General features: G+C 42.2%; 1 protein-coding gene across 1 annotated transcript in view; it reads right to left on the bottom strand.

Moving 5' to 3' along the window:
* ACOXL (acyl-CoA oxidase like) overlaps positions 1–27,328 on the bottom strand; it is a 456,283-nt gene that overhangs the window by 94,379 nt on the left and 334,576 nt on the right. The window contains exon 16 of the mRNA XM_040351094.1: positions 14,034–14,121. Within this exon, the coding sequence (XP_040207028.1) occupies positions 14,034–14,121 (88 nt within the window). The remainder of the gene's footprint in view (positions 1–14,033; positions 14,122–27,328) is intronic.

A 27,328-nucleotide genomic window follows, 5' to 3' on the forward strand; every position in this document is an offset into this window, starting at 1 on the left:
TCAGCTATTTCATAATTTAAATCTAAATTAAATTACTTGCTTATTATTTGCTTTGTTTTTTTCAAGCAAATAATAGGAAGATAAATATGGAGACACCCATTTATAATCTCTTATTCCGAAAATGATACCTGTCTGCATCTTAGTCTTTTACTTCAGCACTTTATTAAAATGCAACAAAGGCTGGGTGCTGTTCCTAAGGGTGATATTCTGCCAACATCCATGTTAGTACATACAATACAAGACCATTTAACCCCAATGTGACTTTGAAGGCAGAATAAAAAAAAATTCAACATGTAGTAGAATAAAAGTGTCAGGGCTGGGCTCAGCCCTTCCTTCTCTGTGCTGGCAGCTCAGCTGTCAGCTAATTGCCAGCTTCCATCTCTCCACAATGATCCACCTGTTGATGATCCTCAGCTCTGCCTACTTAAAGCCTTCCAGTTCATTTGCTCTTTGCCTTCACCTGTGTTAACATCACATGAGACTTTCTCCTGCGTTCCTGTTGAAGAACTGCTTGACTGACGCTCCCTCTAGCTATACATCCTGCTTTCTTTATGTCTACCATTATCGCTGGCTCATGGACATTGGCTTGGCCGACTACCCAATCCGGTTACGGAACTCTGGCTATGTTTTGACTACACTTTCTCTGTTTACCTTTTTAATTTTTATTATTAAACAAGTGTGATTTAACTGTACTTCAGTCTCGGTCTGATTCATGGTTTCTGACAAAAAGATACCAATCTTTATTTACAAACAATATAAAAAATGACCAAAGGTCGATGTGGCGAAGTATGTATAAAACCAATTGAAACAGTTTATATAGCAATTTACTTTACATTACATAGTAATGTTAAGAATACCCTGCTACTCTCAATACTGGAGGATCAGACCAGCCTGCTGGAATGTATAGCTTGGTCAAAGAGGTTGTTAACAGAATAAAGCCCAACGGGTTTCAGGAATTACCATTTTCCTTCTTCAGGGAAATGTATATTATAACATTAATGTGAGTATAAGCAGCATACATGATAAAAGAATAATACAGGTGCTCATGATACAGGCTGGTGTCAACATAGTACTTACAATGTACAATCACAATGATTGTACAACGTAAGTACTATGCTAACACCAGTCTGTAGATTAGTATACGCTCCTCTTCCACCGAAGAAGGAAAATAGTATTTTCGAAAAGGCGTCTGGATTTATCCTGTGGACACCCTTTTTGTCCAGGCCCTACATTCCAGAAGGCTGTTCTTGTGCTCCAGTATTGACAGTAGCAGGGTATCTTGAACTAATACTGTACATTGCTATGTAACCTGTTTTTAATTGGTTGTGTACCTACTTCACCACATAGTCCTTTGGTCCTTTTTTATATTGTTTGTAAATAAAGATTGGGTATCTTTTATTCTACTACATATGTTTGCAATTTTCTATTCTGCCTTCCATTGGGGTTTAATGTTCTTGTATTGTTTGCTTTGCCACTTTGTGAAGTGGCTATGACTTTGTGAAGTGGCTATGACTTTGTGAAGTGGCTATGACTTCCCTGATATGCATACATGTTTGGTCATTTCATTTAGAAAAGGTTAAAACATTAAAGTGGAACTGCAGTAAAACATTTTTTTTTATGTTTTTTTAAAAGAGTAGGGAAGGTTTAGATGTTCTATCCAATTTGTATTGCTTTCTGAGCTCCACTGTGGAGATTTTTTTCTTATATTGGGACAGGAAGTAGGGGGAAATCTTTATAACAGAGAAAAAAATAAATAATATTTTGTAGTAAAGGATTGGTTAGAATCTCCATTGGCATTTTTTTTAAACAAAATCTTTATTTTCAAGTACAAATCAGCAGCCTTCACATGCTGAGTGATTATATACAATGCCAAAAGGTAGGCAATAACGTTATTACATTTGATAGGGTACATTATACTTTTATTATTCATCATGTAAAGCCATAATAAAGAAAATAACATCAACAAACCAAAGTGCCCTGCCTATTCCCATTGACTGGTTTATACATTTGTGTTTAACAAACTCAGTTAACCCAGATCTTAATTATGTGGTGAAGATCTGTTTATACTCTTCTGAGTCTAAGGCCTCTTTCACACAGGCAGCCAGGAGCGGTAAAAACAAGTGGCTAAGCCCCAGTTTTATTGCCCACTGACCGCCCACCTAATGTCTACAATACAGCAGGAGGGGTCTGTTTACACTCTTCATGCAAATTCTTGGCTTGCAGTTGTGGCACATTAGACCACTTCTAAACTGCTGTTTGGAAAAAAAGAAAACACACAAAAAATGGCATTCGGAAAGCAATCTTGCCGCCTCCTGAATGCATGTTTTTTTTCCCAGGAGGCCAAAAATGTCGGAAAATCAGTGAACTGATACTCAATCATATATGGCAATTTTTCCCACTTTCATTGTGTAGTTAACATTGTCTTTGAGTGAGGTAGATAGGGGGTTCTCCATTGCATGGGGCTGAGACCCTTGCCTACATTCAACAGTTGTAAGCAATGTTATTTTTGTTTGGTTGCCCATTGAGTAACATGAAATACGACCACTTAAGGCCCGTACACACGATCTGAATTTCAAATGAAAAAAGTCAGACAGACTTTTTCTATCGGAAATTCCGACCGTGTGTATGCCCCATCGGTGAAATTCCAACACAAATTCCGATGAATTCCATCAGAGTTTAGATAGAGAACATGTTCTCTTTTACTCCGATAGAATTCCGCCGGAATTCCGATGTGATTTTGGTCGGACAAAGGTCAGATCGTGTGTACGGGGCTTTATAGGCTGTTGGAGTTTTCCCCTTACATTAGGTTTTAGTGTCAGCACTGCCATCAATAATGGATTAGTGAGCAATTGCCCCAACATGGGGTCACAGACAGCAAAAACATTGAGAAGGTGATCTTGAATTCACGATCAAAACAATGATTGACAGAAATTTGACAATATAATTTTTAAGGACCAGTCATTTAGGTAATTCTCATTTGTCTCTCACCCCCATACTTAGGTACTGTGGATGGGTCTATATTTCCTATTACGTTACTAGGCCTACAGCCCATGGAACTTTTGTGGGTTTTTGTAACTATCAACACCTGTTCACTCACCTTTACTCAGCAAATAAAGATTTTTTTTCATAATCTTTCTGCTCTTTAACAAATACGCCTGTCGCTTTCTTCTTAGGCCACTAACTATTTGTTAGTCACGAGTTGCATGTTCTTTTATCAGAGTATATAGTGGTACTTTGGACACTATTGGTCAGTAGAGCAGGCCAAAGTATCAGACAGTAATGTTTCCCTATAGGCTTAAAGTGGTTGTAAACCCATTACAACCACTTTAACCTACAGGTAAGCCTAGATTAAGGCTTACCTGTAGGTGCAAGAAATATCTGCAAAAAATTCAGGCACCGATGTCTACGGCGCATTCGCCAGAGACAACGGCGCAGACACACTGAGCATGCCGTTTTCAATCCAACGTCGATCACTCCGTGTGCGGGAGTGACGTCATTGCGGCTCCGGCCAGTCACATCGCTGATACCCGGAAGTCACTCCGGAAGAGATGGCGGCGACGGTGGAGGGGAACGAGGATGGCTGCGGGTGCTTCGATCTCAGGTATGCATACTAGCCTTTGCCTTTGTCTTGCAGGATGTGTTTTTTTTTAGAGGGTTTACTTCCTCTTTAAGAAAGGAAACAATTACTGTAATTGTAACCTGTTGTACTGACCCATGCAGTTCTAAAAAAAATGTCAGCTGGTGATTTGAATAATACATTTGATTGCCAAGAACTGTATTAGCATATTCTAACTATGGACAAAAAACTGTATATATATATATATATATATATATATATATATATATATATATATATATATATATATATACACATACACACATGCTGTGCTACCTACAGTTAGTGACCTTAGTTTACCTATAACTTGTTTGAAGTGCTACTTGCTTGGTTCTAGCTAATCCACTGGCCTCTGCTTTGCTGTGTAATTTATCACTTCCTTTATACTGTACAGCCTGTCTCTCATCCCATAGTTAGTCATGGTGTTGCTGTGACGCCCTATAATGACTTGTATTATTATTAGTTGAGCGTCTCAGTGTTAGGTGAGACACCCAGGACAAGCCATAACTGATGGGGTTACCTGTGGTCAATTCCCCCCCAGCAATTTAACATGAATCAATTTAGAACACAAACATTTACATTGAAATACCCTATAATAACAGGTCTAATCTTCAGATGTTATAAATTATTTTGTAAAGGTGAACATGCACTTATGGAAAATTGTTGCAAAGTTGTGTATTTTAAACAACACATATGGCTACACCCTGCTTTGGCACAGTTAAATTTGCTTTTTAAAGCAAGTTGTCATTGGTGAGATATTTGTTATTTTACATGCAAATACAGATTTTTTTTATAAAGTCGACAAGCAGTCCCTCCTCTTTGCTGCTAACATAATTACTGGTTCATCTCCTTCGCACGGCTTTGCGTTTGTGACCTACTACTGGAAGCACAAACTAATTGTAATCAGGTAGGTTACAGTGTGTCAGCACTTTAAGTGCTCCTAAGTAAACTGTTTTCAAACACTGCAGGTCCCACGCTTGCAGAGTAGAATATGAGCATCCTCATAGCAAGACAACCATAATGGGCATGTGCAAGACTTTTCTCAGCCCTGTTTCTGATTGATTGCTTAGCCCCTAGTATATGCCTGGCAAACAGTAGAGCTAATAAATGGCTATAAAACTTGGCAAATAGCTTTACTAATACTGCCTAACTTTCTAAGTACACCGATATCTTTTAGATATAAACCTGAAATAGTCCTAGTGGTCTTTTAATGAAAATTTGAGAACACATTTACTTTAACCTCCCTGGCGGTATGATTCTGTCTGGAATTACGTACCAAAAGCGGTACAATTATTTGCAAGGAAATTTGGTGTTTTATATTGTAGGCCTGTAATTCTTAGGAATAACTCACTTAAATCTGACCAAACAAGAATCTAATAGGCATCCCGGGTATGACATTTTTTAAAAAACAAAATTATAAATTATAATATAATAAATAATTATAAATAATTATAACAAATAATAATATAATTCTAATAAAAATTATTCAATAATGTAATCAAATCAAAATCACTGACATTTTCTCAGTTGCAAAATTGTCGCTGTCATTATTTTTTTTTTTTATGACGAATTTCCCCACAAATCGCTATCGCACAATTCTGCAAGTGATTATAATTTATTATCGCTGTTTTTTAGCTGATCTAAAACCATTTTTGACATAAAGGGACACTTTTGGTTGCTATGGACAATCTACAGTTTGCAGGGAGAAAGAACGGTTTTTATTATATAAAATGACATGTAGGGCACTGGGCAGACCACTAGGGACAAGGGGTGTGTGTTTTTTTTACATACAGTACTGTAATCTATAAGATTACAGTATACTGTATGTATAGTGTTTGTTTACGTTTTTGAATTTGGCGCCGATCTCCGCTCCAGTGCGTCGTAACGTTGCAGGGAACGGAGATCGGCGGCACAGGAGGACGCTGTGTGAATCGAGCGAGGTCCCGCTCGCTCACACAGCGCGGTGACATCGCTGGATCCAGGAGAAGGTAAGCCAGCGCACGCTGCAGGCTCTGCATAGCTTACCCCGAGCGTGACTCGGGGATACCGATCGCAACATAAAAAACCCACCCCGAGTCACGCTCGGGGATACCGCCAGGCAGGTTAAGCAACACGGTTCTGTAATAGTGTGCCTACTGACATTTATTTATTTATTTTATAGTGCCGTCAATTATTGCAACGCTTTTACATATACATTGTACATTCACATCAGTCCCTACCCTCAAGGAGCTTACACTCTAATGTCCCTAACTCACATTCATACATATACTAGGGACAATTTTAGACAGGAGCCAATTAACCTATCAGCATGTCTTTGGAGTCTGGGAGGAAACCAGAGTACCCGGAGGAAACCCTCACAGGCACAGGGAGAACCTGCAAACTCCAGGCAGGTAGTGACGTGAGTGGAATTCGAACCAGCGACCCTTTTTACTAATAGGCAATAGTGCTATCCACTACACTACTGTGCCGCCCAATGATTAGCACCAGCAAAAGCAACAGATTTGTATTTCCAAAGAAGATTTCCTATTTTTGTTTACTGCTATTTCAAGTGCATAATAGATAGTAGCCTGGTAAAGAAAGTTTAATATTTAAACTGGCCTTATTGTGGGGAACTCTCTCCTTTGAATGGAGGTACTTTCTCATATAACCTCCAGCATTATGGTGTTTTGCCTCTGCACCAGACCCATGCTTCCCTATAAGTAAGGTCATACACCCAGCGAGTAAGAAAAAATCCTTAATGGCCGCACACCGTTGAAGGCATCTTTATTGATATCTTGTGTAGCAGATGAAATCCAATACAGTCACTTCATGTTACCGAAAACAGGAAAAGCTATTGAAGCTATGATTAAGCACCTTCATACTGTGTGAAACGCGTCAGTCCTTTTCCTGTTTTCTGTAACATGAAGTGACTGTATTGGATTTCATCTCCTACACAAGATATCAATAAAGATGCCTTCAACGGTGTGCAGCCGTCCAGGATTTTTCTACCTTCCTAGTTTGTTGCAGAGCCAGCAACTGTAAGTTCCTAAAAGGGAGTGTGCTTTAGAGGACTGGGGCTTAGAGCGGAAATCCTTCGATATTGGTCATACACCCAGAAGTTTTTTTACTTCCTTATGCCGCATACACACGCGGCATAAGGAAGTCCGATGTGAGCTTTTGGTCGGAAATTCTAACCGTGTGTAGGGTCCATCGGAATTTTTCTGTTGTAATTTCTGCCAAGAAAAAATTGAGAGCTGGTTCTCTGGTCTGTATGGAATTCGTCTGTAGAAAAATCCTACGCATGCTCGGAATCAAGTCGACGCATGCTTGGAAGCATTGAACTTAATTTTTCTCGGTTCATCGTAGTGTTGTACGTCACCGTGTTCTTGACGGTCGGAATTTGGTGTGACCGTGTGTATGCAAGAAAAGTTTGAGCTGAAATTCCGTTGGAAAAAAAATTGACGGATTTCTTGTCGGATTTTCCGATCGCATTATACTTTCTATATGTGTATTTTTTAGACATTTAATAAGTTATGTTTTAGGCCACAGTGGGGTTTGATGCGTGGGTTCAGCGCATCTTTGTTTTTTGGTTGTTGAACGCTGTTTATATTGTACAGAACTACTTTGATTTTTAAATTGTTTTGCTTATTTTGTTGACTGTAATTGGAACTGTCCTATTTCTTGACAGAAGATAGTACTGCCATGGCTGTAGACTCCAGGGCCCGGATTCACAAAGACTTACACCGACGTATCCAATGATACACTGCGTAAGTCCACGGATGCGCCGTCGTATCTATGCGCTTGATTCTGCAAAGGAGATACGCCTGAATTTCGGCTCCATCCGACCGACGTAAGTTTTCTACGCCGTCGTATCTTGGGCGCATATTTACGCTGCCCGCTAGGGGCGCTTCCGTTGATTTACGCGTCAAATATATAAATGACCTAGATACGCCGATTCACAAACTTGCTTGCTCCCGTCGCAGTAAGCTACGCCGTTTACATAAGGCATACGTCCGGCGTAAAGTTAAATCACCAAATAGTTGGTCTAAGTCATGTAGGGTTGCCGTTGGATTTTATGTCGTTTACGTAAGTCGTACGTGAATGGGGCTGGGCGTAGGTTACGTTCACGTCGTAGGCCTTGAGCTGGCGTATCTTAGGGAGTAAATTCGACGTGATTCTGAGCATGCACCGTTCGTTCGGCGCTTCATTTACAGTGATGAAAATAAGTATTGGAACACCCTGCTATTTTGCAAGTTCTCCCACTTGGAAATCATAGAGGGGTCTGAAATTGTTATCGTAGGTGCATGTCCACTGTGAGAGACATAATCAAAAAAAAAAAATCCAGAAATCACAATGTATGATTTTTTTAAACTATTTATTTGTATGATACAGCTGCAAATAAGTATTTGAACACCTGAGAAAAACAATGTTAATATTTGGTACATTAGCCTTTGTTTGCAATTACAGAGGTCAAACGTTTCTTGTAGTTTTTCACCAGGTTTGCACACACTGGAGGAGGGATTTTGGCCCACTCCTCCACACAGATCTTCTCTAGATCAGTCAGGTTTCTGGGCTGTCGCTGAGAAACACGGAGTTTGAGCTCCCTCCAAAGATTCTCTATTGGGTTTAGGTCTGGAGACTGGCTAGGCCACGCCAGAACCTTGATATGCTTCTTACAGAGCCACTCCTTGCTTATCCTGGCTGTGTGCTTCGGGTCATTGTCATGTTGGAAGACCCAGCCTCGACCCATCTTCAAAGCTCTAACTGAGGGAAGGAGGTTGTTGCCCAAAATCTCGCAATACATGGCCCCGGTCATCCTCTCCTTAATACAGTGCAGTCGCCCTGTCCCATGTGCAGAAAAACACCCCCAAAGCATGATGCTACCACCCCCATGCTTCACAGTAGGGGTGGTGTTCTTGGAATGGTACTCATCATTCTTCTTCCTCCAAACACGGTTAGTGGAATTATGACCAAAAAGTTCTATTTTGGTCTCATCTGACCACATGACTTTCTCCCATGACTCCTCTGGATCATCCAAATGGTCATTGGCAAACTTAAGACGGGCCTTGACATGTGCTGGTTTAAGCAGGGGAACCTTCCGTGCCATGCATGATTTCAAACCATGACGTCTTAGGCCGGGTACTAACGAGCAAACATGTACGATGAAACCGGTCCGTCGGACCGTTTTCACCGTACATGTCTGCCAGAGGGCTTCTGTACGATGGCTGTACTAACCATCGTACAGAAGTCCGCACGTAAACAATACACGGGGCGTGTCCGCGTCGTCGCCGCGACGATGACGCGGCGACGTGGGCGGGCCTGCCATTTAAAGGCTTCCACGCATGCGTCGAAGTCATTCGACGTATGCGAGGGACGGCGGGCGCTCGGACATGTACGGTAGGTCTGTACTGACGACCGTACATGTCCGAGCGGGCAGGATTCCAGCGGACGGTTTTAAAACACGTCCAGGAATATTTGTCTGCTGGGAAAAGGCCCGGCGGGCAAATGTTTGCTGGAATTCGGCCCGCTCGCGCCTACACACGACCAAACATGTATGCTGAAACTGGTCCGCGGACCAGTTTCAGCATACATGTTTGGTCGTGTGTACGGGGCCTAAGTGTATTACCAACAGTAACCTTGGAAACGGTGGTCCCAGCTCTTTTCAGGTCATTGACCAGCTCCTCCCGTGTAGTCCTGGGCTGATTTCTCACCTTTCTTAGGATCATTGAGACCCCACGAGGTGAGATTTTACATGGAGCCCCAGTCCGAGGGAGATTGACAGTCATGTTTAGCTTCTTCCATTTTCTAATGATTGCTCCAACAGTGGACCTTTTTTCACCAAGCTGCTTGGCAATTTCCCTGTAGCCCTTTCCAGCCTTGTGGAGGTGTACAATTTTGTCTCTAGTGTCTTTGGACAGCTCTTTGGTCTTGGCCATGTTAGTAGTTGGATTCTTACTGATTGTATGGGGTGGACAGGTGTCTTTATGCAGCTAATGACCTCAAACAGGTGCATCTAATTTAGGATAATAAATGGAGTGGAGGTGGACTAACAGGTCTTTGAGGGTCAGAATTCTAGCTGATAGACAGGTGTTCAAATACTTATTTGCAGCTGTATCATACAAATAAATAGTTAAAAAATCATAAATTGTGATTTCTGGAATTTTTTTTTTGGATTATGTCTCTCACAGTGGACATGCACCTACGATGACAATTTCAGACCCCTCCATGATTTCCAAGTGGGAGAACTTGCAAAATAGCAGGGTGTTCAAATACTTATTTTCCTCACTGTACATGGGGTCACGATTCATTTTAATACAACACGCCCACTACCTGCCTACTTTGAATTAGGCGGGCTTACGCCGGCCCATTTATGCTACGCCGCCATAACTTAGGGAGCAAGTGCTTTGTGAATACTGGTCTTGCCTCTCTATGTTACGTCAGCGTAGCGCATATGAGCTGCGTTACGCCCGCTCAAATATACGCCACTCTACCTGAATCAGGCCCCAGGTTTTCATGTAAAAAAAAAAAAACTTACAATTTTATAATGTTACATAGTTAGTCAGGTTGAAAAAAGTCCATCTAGTTCAACCATAAAATATTTTATACATTAATGCAATATACTTCTCATAAAAAGGTCTGGTGCAAAATTGTACTGGCTAAAACAGGAGGAGGCATAAGGAGGAGATGAGGGCACAAAATAATGTTTCTAGGAAATTGGGTCAGCCCCTATCCCATGCCTCGGTTATCACATTACTTTTTTGAATACTAGAGAGCTATACTGAATAAAGCTGCCCATACACCGATTGAAGTCTGTCCAGTTCAGCAGGGTTCCAGACAAATTCCAATTAGTGTGTGGCTGTCCCTACTTGGCAAAAGTGAATTGATGTGGAAAGGACATGCTCTCGATCAGTGGCCTCAGACAATCAGGTGCGGGTGCAGCTGTCAGAATACAATGTCCCAGTGGAGGGGAATTCCTCCATCCATCTTGTTTGGGTGATTGCAAGAATATGTTTGTTTTTTTATTTCATTTTTTTAATTAGCCTGCTGGCTGAAAAAATAAAACTAACAGGGTATAAGTGGTACTAAAGGTTCCTTTAAAAAAATAAAAAAAAAATAACAAACATGTCATACTTACCTCCACTGTGCAGTTCGTTTTGCACAGAGTGGCCCCGAACATCCTCTTCTGGTGTCCCATGGTGGCTCTCTCAGCTCCTCCGCACAATAGCTAACCCCCTCTGGGAAGCGTTCTCCCGAAGGGGGTTACTTTGCGGGCGCACTCCCCTGTCATACACTCGACGTCTATAGACGTCGAGTGTATGACTCGATCCCCCCCGGCGGCCGCGTCATTGAATTTGATTGACAGCAACGGGAGCCAATGGCTTCTCTGCTACCAATCTATACAATCAACGCTGAGACTCCGTAAAGAAGAGGACACAGGGAACGAGCCGAGCAGGTGAAAGGGCTCAGGTAAGTAAAACGGGGGGCCCATGACAGCAAGGTGAGAAATCACAATCCAAACAATCCTTTAAGTCAGGCTTCTTCTCCAACAGGATCTTTGGGGTTGACTTACTAAAGGAATAGAGTTTGTTCACCTAGAAAATGTTCACTTTGGAAAATGTATGTTCACTTTGCAGGTGAATGTTAGTGGATAAGGTGAAGCTGTGTTCACTGATGAATACCTAAACATTTTCTATCATATATTGTATTTTTACAATTGGGCATTCAAAGAAAACACTGTGTAACCTTATTTGCCAACACTCACCTTGCAAAGCATACAAATATCTCCAAAGGGAACATTCACTTTGCTAGGTAAACAGTCTATATTCCTTTAGTAAATCAACCCTTTTGTGTCTGGACATTTACATTAGCTCAATATCTTGGTTATCAGTATATACCTCACCTGATCAACATATTTAATCTGAATAAGTAAACAAGGGAGAGTTATTATTTATAAATGTTCTATAGCAGTCCAAAGTGACACTTTGCTGGGAGAATGAATATAATAAAAACGGAGAGTGAGGTCATAAGCTGGACATACATGGGCCAGTTTTTTTGTTGAACTAGCCGGTTGAACGAAAAAAATGAACTGCTTCCCCCCATCTACACATTCAATGTAGATGGGGGAATTCTCCCTGCTTTGTCATTGAATTTTGACAGCGGGGAGACTGCCCCACCATCAGAATACACTGATCAGCACTGCAGTCTATTGCCTGTGGTGATGATCGAGCAAGACAATACCAACATGGAAGCTGAACAGAAGTCGATCAGTAAATCAACTTCTCTACAACCACAGTGATAACACATGGGTTTAAATTTGGCAGTTTTAAGCTGGCCACCCAGTCCCCCAGGCTGAAAAATTTAATAATTTCCTCTATCATGCTATATAGCACAAATGGATGAATCTCCTCTGACTGAATGCACTATTCATCCATTCATTTCCCACCCAAATCCTTTGATTTTACAGTTGAAGGATGTCGGGCAGAAGGGAGCTGAAGGCCACCCACTAAGTGAATTGGACTGGTTTATCTGGAATCAACCACAATTCGAACATTGCATGGCCAGCTTTGGCATCTACAGTATTTCCAGCTTCCAAATCTTAACATTATAGTTATAATATTATTATAAGTATTTATAAGTAATTTACAACTACTCATGCAAATACAAGAAAGTTACTAAATTACAATAAGCCTGGGATCACACTTTAGCGATGCAGGAACCAGCGCGATTCCAGCATCGGTTCCCGCTTTGCATCTCTCCTGCAGGCAGTTCACACTGCCCTTTGCGAACCACTGTGGGTGCCAATACAATGTTAATGACACCCCAGAACGGTTCACAGATCGCAGTGCGAACTGTGGATTCAGACAGGAATCGGATCCCATGGGTGTCAACACCCATGCGATCCGATTCCAGTGCGGGGGAAAAATAAAGGCCCTGCACCTTTTTTGTGCGAATCCAATGCGAGTTCTGCCATACAACTGTATGGCTGAACTCGGATTACACATACATGGCATGCGATCAGAACCGCAGTGCAGGCACGAATCACATGCGATGTCTGTGTTCGCTATAGTGTGAACCTAGGCTTATATTAAAAATGAAATTACTACTGCAGTCCCTTATATCTGCTGATTCCAGATACTGTTTAATGATTAAGTATGCAGCATGTACTGTTCAGGGTGCATGAATGACATGTTTGACCTCACAACACAGGACTTTATTTTCTAGCTTAATACCGGACTGAAAGAAACAATGAGTCAGCAGCATGATCCATTCTATACTATAAGAAACATTTCTACTGAACTTTGATCTTGAAGTATTTTAATTCTTTCCATCAGGGCTGGACTGGGACAAAAATTTGGCCCTGGACTTCATCCAGACTGGCCCACATTGACAGGTCTCTCCCACAGCGGCCGGACAACTCCGCACCCCCTGACCACCCAAGCCCCCTCTCCCCCTTCACTAGCCACTAGCCGTTTTACTTTATTAGAGTAGAACGGCTGGTACTGGTACTCTTATAGGCAGTACCAGTGGGGAAGCTAGACATTATTTCTCCCGGGGGAAAGAATCAGTTTGGTGCCCCCCCTTATGGGACAAGATTAGGCAGAAGTGAGAAACTCCCGGCCCACTGAGCCATCGGCCCACCGGGAAACTCCCTGTAGTCCCAATGGCCAGTCCATCCCTGCTTTCCATAATCACGTGTGCTCAAGACATTTTATATGGTTTCCCTGTACACATGACTAAAATGCATTTTTAAGGCTTAATTTCCATGGACGTTTTTACAGCCACTTTGTTTAGCCTTTTTTACAGCTTAAAAACGCCTGTCCATGTTTTTTTATTTTTTAGCTTTTTTGAGCGTTTTTTAACGTCTGGCATTTTTACAGCTCAAACTCTGGAGCTTCAGAACGCACTGGTCCTGTTTTTTTTTTTTTTGCAGCTTAAAAACGGCTCAGCCATCTACAGCTCAAAAACGTCATGGTGGGCATTAGGCCAAAGACTAACATGGTGAGACGTTTTTAAGCTGCAAAAAACGCTCAGAAAAGTGGCTGTAAAAGCGTCCATGGAAATGAAGCCTAAGAGTCAAATCAAGAATTGGCATTAGATTATGCCAAGGACTATTTTCTTCATTGATACAAGGTAGCTTTTTATGATTACTGTAACAATCTGGATATTAGGGCAGTTTGCTACTTCCCTGTGCCAAATTACCCCATATTTATTTGAGGTATGAATAATTTTTCAAGGAACTGCACTTCGCAAAATGAGAGGCATCATGATTTCCAGTACACATGCGTCTAATTTTGCCACTAAGTTGCTTTGGGGTAAGACTAGTGATTGGCAGGGGTCTATAGGCAGTGTTTTTGGTGCAGGCTTGTAAACTATACATTCACCCTGTTTACAACACTAATCAGTGACCCACTCTCATTTAATGCACAAGTTTACTGACCTCTGTGAATATGGGCCAGGGCCAGTGTAACAACATGATGCAGACATGAATTCCATGCATTGAAGAAATCCTCCTTTTGCTTCATAACCTGTTTAACAAAACATAAAACTATATTAAAATATACTGCATCAAAGGCAAAACGGGCATACAAGCACATTTACAGTCTATGTAAACCCTCACAGCAAACATATCTTATGTGTTCTCTTTTAGTCTGTTAAAAATACCATTATACCTTATATCTTTTTGCAAGAATAATACCTGTTGATCCTTCCAGAAATCTTGTGAGCTAATAACTAACTGTTCCTATGTTTCTTATGTACTTTTATCAATTAGCCTTGTTCCCAGTTCTCTATGTGAACTAAAGAACACCTCTGTCCCTTATAGAGAGGGGAGAAGGGGGGGGTGTTCTGTAGTCATCTCCAGTTCCGAGTGACAACATGGCTCCTTTTCAGATACTGTACAGCATCACCCTAGAACAGGAAGTGTACTACTGGCAGGATCACCAGGTGAAAATAAGGAATAATAAAGCCTGAAAAATGAATACAGACATCAGATACAACAACCAATAAGTTGTTAAAATTACATTTCTGTTCTTGAGTTTGTATAGAAAGGATTAAATGAGTTAAAAACTTTGTGGACATATCATGAGGCGGTAATTTATAAAATATAGTACCTTTATTACAAAATTGATTAGAATAACATTGAACGGACAAAGACACCCTAATAACTGACAAGGTCAACAGATTCCTGATAAAATGGACATGGAAGTATCGATCGAAAAATCTAGTATATATAATCCGTGATGAATACAAAGACACTGTGTGAAGGTATCAAAGAATTGGATCCACGAACTTCTCCATGCTTTCTTGTCCGACAACCCAACCCCTGAAAAACAACCCCAAACCATAATCCCCCCTCCACCAAATGATTTGGACCAGTGCACAAAGCAAGGTCTATAAAGACATGGGTGAGCGAGTTTGGGGTGGAGGAACTTGACAGTCTTGACCTCAACCCGATAGAACGCCTTTGGGATTACTTAGAGAGGAGACTGCGAGCCAGGCTTTCTCGTCCAACACTGAGATGCCATTAAAGTTCATGTGCCTGTAAAGGCAGACATCCCAGTTCATTTGGTAATATAGTGTATGTTCCAGGTTCATCACATTGCAGACCAAGGGGACTGCACAAATGCACAATAGATGCCAGGATGAAATAGTAAACATATCAGGGGTAGGTTGAATCTTAATATCTAAGTTTCAGTTTTCACTGGATTATACCTTTAGGCCGGGTTCACACCTATGTGAATTGGTTGCGGCTTAAACTGCATCCAATTTGCATAACATTATAAAATACATTGATTTCAATAAGGCTGGTTCGCATATGTGCGATGCATTAGAATTGCCAAAAAAACGTGTGCGTTTTCTAGGCATTGCGGTGCGGCTCAGGTGCGAATTCAGGCCCACTATCTTCTATAGGCATGCATCTGATTCGCACATGTGTTCATTTCTGTGACGGTATTGGTATGATATCCCCGTCAAAGATTCCCTTCTTCCATAAGAACATCACCCAATATTCCACTAGGAGGAATATTCCTGAGATCGCCCATTAAGCCACACATGAGTCAGAGCTCACTGCTGGAACAAGACACTTTAATGGCAGCTTGCTGCTGGTATATATACAGTTTTCAAGCTACAATCCTAAATCAAGGAACAATGAAATCTCCACCCCCTTCTCACACACAGTGGGGGGCTTCCATACAGATGATAGGCAGACTTTTCGGAGTCGATCCTGAAAACACATTTTCTTTAGATAATGACATCAGTGAAGGTAATTACTAGTTGTACAGAATACATTACATTATCTAGACGGCCTAGCCCCGCACATAGAAGGGATAATTACCACAATGAAGCAATCAGAATAATTAACATACCGCTTATCTAATCATTTAGCCTGATGATACAATACACATCTTTTAAGGGTAAACACAGATCTTCTTCACACAACACAATAGATCAATTAACCTTTAGAATAGTGAGGGGACATTAGCACTTCAATAACCTGTTAGAGGAATGAATCACACATGAAATCCCTTTCTACCTCTAACACACACACATGGCTAGCAGGGAGAATAAAACTGAGACATATAGGCAAATGCATCACAATGGCCCCCCTTTTTATCCCTGCTCCGGCAAACCCGGTTGGACCTTCCCTGGTCCAGTAGGGTTGACGGGTTCAGAGCTTTTAGTCCGAGGTTAACTCCGTTTGGCGTAACTGACCTCCCTTGGCAACTGCTTCCGACTCAGGTATGCCACCGGGTCGTCAGATCACACGCCTGTCAGTCCTCAAGTCTTTGTGCGATCTGCAGAGTCACCAGAAGTCAGTGTGAAGACGGCGAATGGGTCTGTGCGCCGCCATCTAGGTGTCCCGCTATGGGAGGGGCAGGTTATGGCTCTGAAGTGACAATCACAGGAGATTCATAAAAAAAAAGAAAAAGTTATATTTGTTGAAATGCTGTAGCACTGGTGCTCAGAGTCCGGGGGGGGGGGGGGGATCAGTGCCCCATAGGGTCAGCCACCCTCTGCTCCCTCCGCAGCTGCCGGTTCTCCTCTTTGAGCTTCTCCAGCTCCATCTCCAGTTCATGGAGCCTGGGGGGGTCAGCCTGCTGTGACCTCAGGTGATTGTTCTCCTCCTCCATGCGGCTTATGCACTCCTCCAGCTCTATGTACTCACGGATCAGCTCCTGCTTGCTCATTTCCTGCAGGCTCTCCACGTGGTCCTTCATCATCAGGAACTGGGTGGTGGTGTAAGGGGCCACCGGTGGGCCCTTGGCGAACATCTCGGCCCGCATCTGGGACGCCCGCTGCGACTCCCTCTCCTCCAGTCGCTTCTTCTCCTCCCAGGTCAGCTTGTTAAACGGCTTCCAGGACCTCTTCTTCTTGGAGGGTGGCCGGCGGTGCCTCTTTCTGCCCAGCTCCCTCCAGGGCCCCTCCGGCTCATGGCTGTCGCCCATGACCAGCTGACAATGGTGTTCCCTGTTGTCCGTAATAACAGATTGTACCGTGAGGACTTCGTAAAGGGTGTCCAATGGTTCTTCCGGACCCAGCTCCTGGGGATCCCAAGCCGAGTCTACACAATGGGCTGCTGCTGGTGGGCGGTACCCAGGTTGAGACCAATTTGACCTGGTGTTGTCATTCATGGGGCAATTCTGCTTGAAGTGACCCAGCTGTTTGCACCGGAAGCAGCGTTGTTCGTTGTCCTCCTGGCGTGGATAGCGAGGGCTAGATGTCATCGGTCTGTTAGGAGGTTGGTATCTAGCGGCTGGTGGGTGTGAGGGCGCCGTTGGTCGTGGAGGTTGTACCCGTGGTGTGACCTGGTTTGTCTTGCGAGTATCCGCATATTTATCCGCCAACTTCGCGGCCTCTGGTAGAGTCATGGGCCTGCGATCTCTCACCCAATCTTTGACATCCCTCTGGATGTGATTGTAAAATTGCTCCAGGAGCATTAGTTGCAAAATGTCCTCTGCGGTGGTGGCCTGGCTGCTGTTAACCCAGTTAGAGGCCGACAGGGATAACTGGCATGCCCATTCCCCGTAAGAGTCTTCCGTGGTTTTGCGTGAGTCCCTGAACTTCTGTCGGTGGGACTCTGGGGTTACTGCATAACGAGCCAGGAGCGCTTCTTTAACCCTGGCGTAGCTATGGATATCCTGATTTGGCACGGTCCGGAAAGCATCAGAAGCTTTGCCTGACAGTTTGCCTGACAATATTGCAACCCACTCTCCTCTAGCTATTTGGTGCAGGTTACATTGTCTCTCAAAATCTGCCAGGTAGTTATCAATTTCACAGTCCTTTTCATCAAAAGCTTTAAAAGCGCTAAACGGAATCTTCCTTGCGTCTGCTGTGCTGTACTCACTGTTTGGAGAATGTGCGGCTGCTTGTTGGACTGCTGCCAGTTTTAACTGTAGTTCTGCATCTCTTATTTGTTTAGCCTCCTCCACTAACAGGTCCATCACTTTCAGCACCACATCTGCCGTTGGGTTCGGACCGAACCATGCTAGCTTCTCTCTCATTAGCTTGTTGGCTGGCGATTCCTCCTCCTGAATCACTGGTGTCTCCATCTCTTGTACTGCTGGCGTTGCTGCAATCCCGTCCTCCTGGTCTAGCTCCATTGATTCTGCTATGATGACCCGCTTGGTTTTGTTGCTAGCAATCCTTCCACGAACTTCCAGTAGTTCTTCCAGTGTCTGCTTGGAATCCGGGTGTAAAGGAGAGTAGAAGGGAAAATCCCACCGCTGCCACCAATTGGGACGGTATTGGTATGATATCCTCGTCAAAGATTCCCTTCTTCCATAAGAACATCACCCAATATTCCACTAGGAGGAATATTCCTGAGATCGCCCATTAAGCCACACATGAGTCAGAGCTCACTGCTGGAACAAGACACTTTAATGGCAGCTTGCAGCTGGTATATATACAGTTTTCAAGCTACAATCCTAAATCAAGGAACAATGAAATCTCCACCCCCTTCTCACACACAGTGGGGGGCTTCCATACAGATGATAGGCAGACTTTTCGAAGTCGATTCTGAAAACACATTTTCTTTAGATAATGACATCAGTGAGGGTAATTACTAGTTGTACAGAATACATTACATTATCTAGACGGCCTGGCCCCGCACATAGAAGGGATAATTACCACAATGAAGCAATCAGAATAATTAACATACCACTTATCTAATCATTTAGCCTGATGATACAATACACATCTTTTAAGGGTAAACACAGATCTTCTTCACACAACACAATAGATCAATTAACCTTTAGAATAGTGAGGGGACATTAGCACTTCAATAACCTGTTAGAGGAATGAATCACACATGAAATCCCTTTCTACCTCTAACACACACACATGGCTAGCAGGGAGAATTAAACTGAGACATATAGGCAAATGCATCACAATTTCTCATCAGGATTTCTCTCATTCAGCTCAATACACTTCCCCCCTCCCCCCCCTCTCCCAGGTCTCCAAATTCGCAACTAAAACGGAGCTGATCTGCTGAACAGTTCTCTTATCTCTCTGCAGAGATAAGAGAGCTGAAATTCGCACAGCACAAGTGTGAACCTCCGGCCTCACAGTATAATCCAGTAATCCGATAAACATCTTAATGGCGTTCTCTGGAACATTGGGCTGTGAAGAGGGTGGGATTGAGCGACTGGCTCAGTCTTTCAGTAGATCGCTGTAAGGCTGACCCAGCTGCTGGTCCAGGTGTCTGGGTGGATCCCAACTGTAAATTCAGAATTTTTTATAGAGCCTGGACAGGCTGAGTGACGTCAGTTGGCTTTGGGCTTTAGAGCCCTGTTGGCAAAAAATGGGTCACAGGAGTGCAGAACGAAGTGCACTCCTGTGATCCTAGGAGAGGTACGGCCAAAACAGCTTTGGCCTTACTTCACCTTTAAAAAAACACATTTCTTTTTTACAATGTAATCATTTTCAAAACCAGTACTCTACATATGCTGTGTGAACACATTCAGATTATAGAATACTGCAACTATTCCATGCCAGAGATAACACATGGTAACCAGATAACCCGTATGATGTAATATTACAGTGGAGAGTATACAATCACTGGGGCTGGCCTTAAATGTATTTTTTCTTAGCTGAGCCAAGTCCACTTTGATTATATATTTGTTATAAACAAAAAAACTATTTTTAGCCACATCAGCTCTCTCACCTGTATACTGTACACCTTATGGACTAACGTTTTTACATGTGTGCTGGGGGCCTATTTATTTTAGAAAAAACATTATCATTAATTAAGATAACAAAATAATAGATATTATCTTGCATAAAAAATATTTTTAAATTACTTTTTTCTTTGCAATCAGTAGTAGAGTATTGTACAATATTGTTCATTGATTAATGCATAATGACATTAATTTTTTTCTGTCACATGACAGAAAAAAAGATCGGTAATCGGTATCGGCTAGTACTTGAAAAAAAGCATCAGTACTTTTCCTCGGTCTTAAAAAAGTGGTATCGGGACAACCCTAGAAAAAATATTCCCTTCTGGGTGATCTATGTACATTGCGGGGATTCTAACAACCTTTGTTGCAGATTCCTACCTTTTGTTATTCTGAAGAAATCCCTGTGTGTTTTTTTGTGTCCATGTGATAAAGTAATCTAATGGGAGTGGTTTCTTAATTATCAACCAGCTGCTGCACCTGTAGTTCAAATTAGGAAACTTGCAGGGTCTGCATACCTTTAGACAAAATTTCCTATTGGGAGTATCTCACCAAAAATATTTTTTTTTTGCAGGGGATGCCTGAAATCTGATTTGTATCTTAATGCAGACATCTGGGGAAAATCAGTGAGCCAATCACACAAGCAGGAAATTATGTTTCTGGGGAGTGTTCTATATACATTCTGTGTACAGAACACCTCCATGTAGCCATAGTGAATTGCATTTCACAGAAAATTACAGAGCTGCAGGTTGAAAAGAAAAACAGTTTGGTTTTTGGTATTAAAAGAAAAGAAAAAGTAATTTTTAATAACATTCAATGTGACTATTATTCTTTTTTTTTTGCTATTTTTCTTCCGCACAAAAGTGAAGTTACCCTTTGGCCTGGTACACACGATAGGATTGATCCGCGGATACGGTCCGCCGGACCGTATCCGTGGATAAATCCTCTGAGGATTTTGATCCGATGGAGTGTACACACCATCGGATCGAAATCCGCGCCGAATTCCCATCGCGGTGACGTGTCGCGCCGTCGCGATTACAGCGGATAGATTTGTTAGCATGTCTTCAAATTTTTATCTGCTGGAATTCGGAAATATCCGCTGGAACGTACACACCAGGGGATCTATCCGCTGAAACCGATCCGCTGAGATTTTTCAGCGGATGGATCCTCTCGTGTGTACGGGGCCTTTAAGTAACCTCACACATTACATAGCTGTTAGCACATTTTGCTGATCTCACTGATCAAAATGTATCTGTGTTAGGCCAACCACTAAATGCTGCTTAGACATTTACTATGGGAAGCTATAGAAGAATTAACATTTTTTGTTTGCAGCTTTGCTGACATATGACTACATGAGATCTAAAGCATGTCTGAGATTTCAAACTTCTTTTCTTATCCTTTGAAATCTCTGCTGAGAATCCACAAAAAAGATGCAGTGTAACAATTCACCTTGTAAGTGGAACAAATCCTCAGGTGACTGTTTCACTGACCTGAAATGATCCTTTAGAGATACCTACTGTACTCTGGTTAAATATTTCCACAATACAGTATAGGATTATGACAAGGGTAAGCTTCAAACAACCACATCCATTAGCACAGGTCTTTGTTTCTGTGTTATACATCAAAACATGCAAAAAAATTCCATGTCTGTTTTTTTTTTATTTATTTTTTTATTTGATCACATGCATAACATTGGCAGTCAAGCCAAACCGAAACACAGACCTACTAAAAATGAATATCTCCGACCTAGATACCTCCTTATAGACCAGTATAGAAGTTTCTACAGTCTCTCAATTGCTACTGGCTAGTCTGCCACTTACTATAGTTACTTAGTATAAATGTGGGAGACCAGAGCAATTGGAAAAAAATAACAATTGTGGGAAAAGTATACCAGGTTCATGTCAGGACTGCATAGTATCCTTGGTTGGAATCAAACCCAAAGCCACAACCACAAAACAAAAGTACTTAACAAATATTCAATGTTTTCCAAGCAATTCCTGAAAACATTATTAAAGTGGACTTTGCATGGAAATGTACTAGAGTGCATTCTCACAGTGTTTGGAATACTCAGCTTTGCCCCAGGTGGCAGCACTATGGTAGAGTGATGTCACCGGCACCAACACAAAGCACTTGGAAGTTGGGGTCTTTGGTAAGTTTTTTTTATTTTTTATAATTTGGTTGTTTTTGCCTTTCAGATATTTATTTATTTTTATTCAGGGGGATTACTGGACACCTATAACCCCTTCCTGCCCAGGTCAATTTCAGCTTTCAGAGCTGTTACTCTTTGAATTACAATTCCGCGGTCAAGTTACACTGTACCCATACGACATTTGTATCCTTTTTTTCACACAAATAAAGCTTTCTTTTGGTAGCATCTAATCACCACTGTTTTTTTTTTTTGCTAAACAAACAAAACAAAAAATAAAAAATAAACAGTTTTCATCGTTTGTTATAAAATTTTGCAAACAGGTAATTTTTCTCCTTCATTGATGTGTGCTGATGAGGCTGCTTTGAAGGGCATTGATAGGCTGCACTGATAGGAACTAATAAGGGGGCACTGATGGGCAATGATTAGTAGGCACTGATGAGGCTGCACTGAGAAGTGGCACTGATAGGTGCCATTAATGGGCACTGATAGGTGGCACTGATGGGCACTGGTAGGTGGCACAGATAGGCAGTACTGATAGGTGGCACTGATGATGAGGCACAGATTGGCAGCACTGATGGGCACTGATAGGTGGCACTGGTTGGTGGCACTGGTTAGCAGTACTGATGGGCACTGGTATGTGGCACTGGTTAGAAGCATTTGCGCTAATGTGTGGGGGCGACAATCGGCTTTATTTTTTTCTCTTCACGCTAACAGCAAAAAGTCGATTACGGCTTCTGTTTACATCATGTGATTAGCGGTCATTGGCTGACAGCTGATCATGTGGTAAAGGGCCGGGATCAGTGAGCACAGGGCACGCGGGCATGGGAGGATGTACATGGATTAACTTTTGGCAATCTAAGCCCGCGCTGTAGCCGTCTTTCAGCTATAGCGTGGACGTGAATGTAAACACACACACTTTCCCCTTAAAATATAAAACTTATTCTGAAAACAAAAATGAACTATTATAAAGAACAAAAAAAACAACAAAAAACTTCATAGTCAGTAACCATATGCACAGCCTTTAGCTACATTAACTAACTACACACTTGCTGTGGGTGTCAACAAAGGTTTTACATCGATACAGATCATTTTTGGCAGACTCCTTCATTCAGATCACTTACTCAATGAAATGTGTATGTTTTCTAGCACTATAGGACTTGCCAACATCTCAGTTGGATTGAGGTCAGGATTTTGACTAGACCTTTCCATAACTTATCTTGCTGCTCAGCCCAGCTGTGCTTCAAACTCAGTTCCAGGGCTGACAGCCATTTTCTGATACGATGAGGAAATAATTGTTTCTCAAATAAAAATCTAAAAGGCACAGAAGCACTGTGGAAATAAAGTCTCACAAACATCACACCGCCACCATGCTCAAACTGTATCTAAGCCCAAAAATGTTATGTATTGCAGCTGATTAGTACCTAGATGTGGTTAATGCATTATTTATTTTTTTCAGGCTTTACTTCCTTTATTTTTATCTGGTAATCCTGCAAGCAAAGTAAATCCTCTTCTAGAGTGACAACACTCAGTCATTAAAGGGGGGTTCCGCCTAAAAACAAAATGTTAAGTCAGCAGCTACAAATACTGCAGCTGCTGACTTTTAATAATCAAACACTTACCTGTCCCAGGGTCCAGCGAAGCCTCGCTGGTCTCCCCCTCCTCTCCGTGGCATTGTCACTGTGGGTGCCCGGCTGTGGCTTCATAGCCGGGCACACACTGCGCATGCGCGAGCCGCGCTGCACACCGTGATTGGCGGAGCAATCGTCTGGGAAGTGTGACGTGTCCCAGATGACTGCAGAGGGGGAGGGGGAGAGGTGACTTACTTCCGGTCGCCCAGGCAACCTAGAGAGGAAGTGGGAGCTGGAACCTCTAAAAAGAGGGTTTCCGCTCCCCCCCAAAAAAATTACATGCCAAATGTGGCATGTCAGGGGGTCACCTTTCTTTAAAGTGGAACTTCCATTTTTGGGTGGAACTCCACTTTAAACTGTATCTATGGTGGGACAGAGTTGTCACAGTAGGACAGGCCTTTAAAAAACTTCTCCACTTTTCCATAACCAAGAGGGGATGGGCATTGTAGGCCTCATAGAAATCAGAGAACAGTATAACTGACAACAGCCAGCACAGGCAGAGAGCACAAAAACTCAGAAACTGACAAGATTGTTTGGAGAATCAACAGGTATCTTTTGTATATATAGAAATAGAAATAGGAAAACTCTTTCAATGGTATATTTAACGGCCTAACAGGAGAAGTTCTTTATTGGGGTTTACAAACCATATGACCGTTGCTTAAAGAGGTAGTAAACCCTGATGGGTTTTACTTCCTCTTTATTCTCCTGCTAAGTAAAAGCATAATGGACTAGCTAGTCCACATTGCATACTAGCCCATTACGTTGAACTTACCTGAAAACAAAGCCTGCAATGTCCCAGCTGGTGGCCGCGTCCATCTTCAACCCCTCTTCCTTCTGGGCCCAATTACTCTGGCTCTGTGACTGGCGGGAGTTGCATGATGTCACTCCCTCACATGCGTGTGGGAGCCGACCATCACGGAATGGGCCCTATAGAAACGGTACGATCGTGCACGCATGCACGATGACGTCCGCACAAACGTATATGGTAAATATCTGTGTAATCGTGCAGGTTTAGAAGATATTTCCAGTACCTACAGGTAAGTCTTTTTATAGGCTTACCTGTAGGTAAACGTGGTGTGTAAGGTTTTACAATCACTTTAATCGTTTGAAGGAGGATGTCTAAAAAGTTATGTTTGTGTTTCATAAGGTCAAAGAACATTTGTTTTTGGAATCTTGAAAGACCTTCATATGTTTTTTTAAAGAATTCTAGAAGGGCTTTCATTTTCTTTCTTAGTAAGTAGTTTCCATATAACTAGCATTCAGAAATGTTGTATACAATCTTTCTTCTGCTTCATTCATACCTGAGCGTAGGGATTTACTGGTGTTTCTCTGGCCTTTTTTTATAAGTTTTTGCCGCTTTTTACAAGCATTTTAGAAGTGTATTACAAGCATTTTACAGCTTCAGGAATTTTTTTTAGACAGTAGAAAGCACTAGGGGGAGGAGAGGGAGAGGAAATTAGGGGTGGAGAGCTCCTATTTGAGCAGAAAACGAGCGACAAAACATTTGTAAAATGCTCAAGTCGGGAGTTTCTATTGAAGTAAAATAAGGCCAAAAATGCTTCTAATCTGCCAAAAAGTAGCTCATGTACTTCTTTGAGTTTCAGGCGACAGGACACTGGGGCTGGGTTCACACTATGTGCGGTCACTGTGCACAGCAGGGGTTCCGATGCGTCCTTGTTTACAGTTGAAGGTCCGAATTTTGGGCTGAATTCGGACCTGAAACTTAGCCAAAGATGCACAGGACCTATTTTCAGTGCGCTCCTTGGCCGCCCCCCGGAGATGTGTGAACCAGCTTCATTGAGAGCTAGTCACGGTCTCCTGTAATGCGAATTGGATGCGGGCAATTCGCAATAGTGTGAACCCAGCCTCATATGTGAACAGGGGCCATTGAAATGAATGGGATTTGGCTTGTCAAGTATTTTAGGGCCACAGGCTTCAAGCAGAAAATCACTCTGGGCCTTAAGCTTGAATTATGAATACTTAAGGAGGGTCAAGAAAAGCCAGCAATTATTTATCCCTTGCTGGTGGAAAGATCCTTGCTTGTCAATAAATTTGCCATTGTTTCACATGTTCTCTTTATGATGTGCTCTGTACCTTTGCCCAGAAAGATAATTAAGGGACTTTTATCTGAGTTTGGCACAATCTGGGCCAGATTTACAGAAGAGATACGACGGCGTATCTCCTGATACACCGTCGTATCTCTGTGTTACGGCCGTCCTAACTATGCGGCTGATTCATAGGATCAGTTACGCATAGCTAGCCCTAAGATCCGACAGGTGTAATTGAATTACACTGTCGGATCTTAAGGATGCAATTCTAGGCCGGCCGCTAGGTGGCGAGGCCATTGCGGTCGGCGTAGAATATGCAAATGACTAGTTACGGCGATTCCCGAACGTCCGCGCTGCCTGTCGATCTAACTTTACGTCGTTTCCGTCGAGTTACGCCGCGTAAAATTAGGGCTGAGCCCTAGTTGTTCTAAGCCATGTTAAGTATGGCCATCGTTCCCGCGTCGAAATTTAAAAAAACAAGTCGTTTGCGTAAGTCGTCCGTGAATGGCGCTGGACGCCATTTACGTTAACGTCTAAACAAATGACGTCCGTGCGACGTCATTTAGCGCAATGCACGTCGGGTAATTTACCCGACGGAGCATGCGCAGTACGTTCGACGCGGAAACGCGCCTAATTTAAATGGTGCCCGCCCCATTTGAATTGGGCAGGCTTGCGCCGAGCGCATTTACGTTACACCGCCGCAAGTTTACAGGTAAGAGTTTTGAGAATCAAGCACTTACACTGTAAACCTGCGGCGGTGTAACGTAAATGGGATACGTTACGCCGCCGTGGAGTAACGTAATTCTATGTGAATCTGGTCCTCTATTTCTATGTATTTCTGTTCTAGCCTAAAGCGATATTAAATCCCAAACCAAAAATGTAATTTATTTCAGCTTACCAATCATTAGATGTGGGGGCTGCATTAGGTTTATTTTTTATTTATTTTTCCCCTCTGGTGATCCTGGTCAGTAGCACACCTCCTGTATTAGAGCACCCTCACTCTGAATGAAGGAGCACAGGGGCACCTTTGGACAGCAGCATTGTAAGTTTGGGGAAAGGTGAGTGTTCTAGCAGATTTAAATACACTAACAAATTGAAGACAAACTCCAGCTGAAACTGCAGTTACACAAGCAGTTACAGCAAACAGTTATTGATTTTGTGATAAAGGTTTTACAGGAATAATTAAAAGCTGATCATTGTAAGCCCCCCGATCAGTGGTAGATGGCTTGTCTCCACCCTCTAACGTCTACATTTGCACTTACTGGCTGGATCACCAGATGGAAATAAAGGAAAGAAAGCCTATAAAGGAAAATGAATGCAGCCATCATATCTAACAATAGGTAAACTGCAATTTAATAAATGTTTGCTTTTAGGTTTAATACTGTTTTAACTTTGGCTTTACCTGTTACTTATCTTGACATTATATTGAACTTGTTGGCCCATGTTTTGACACAAATAATCCCTTAATTGTAATAATTTATATTTATATCATTTTATATATATAACTGCACAATACATTATCTTAAACACCATTAAAATAATAAATATGCCAAGGTCATATTCTATTTTATGAGGGTCAGTGAAAAATGCTGTGCATCCATCCCACTCAGCTCTAAAAATATGTTCTAGGGTTAACCACATAAGCCACATAGGATAACACATTGATTAAACATGTAATTAAAGTACAAATGAAGGATTTTTAGGATAATGCTGTGTACAGGTGTACAACAGAATGT

This window comes from Rana temporaria, chromosome 4 (genome assembly GCF_905171775.1).
Source record: "Rana temporaria chromosome 4, aRanTem1.1, whole genome shotgun sequence".
In the NCBI taxonomy this organism is placed as follows: domain Eukaryota; kingdom Metazoa; phylum Chordata; class Amphibia; order Anura; family Ranidae; genus Rana; species Rana temporaria.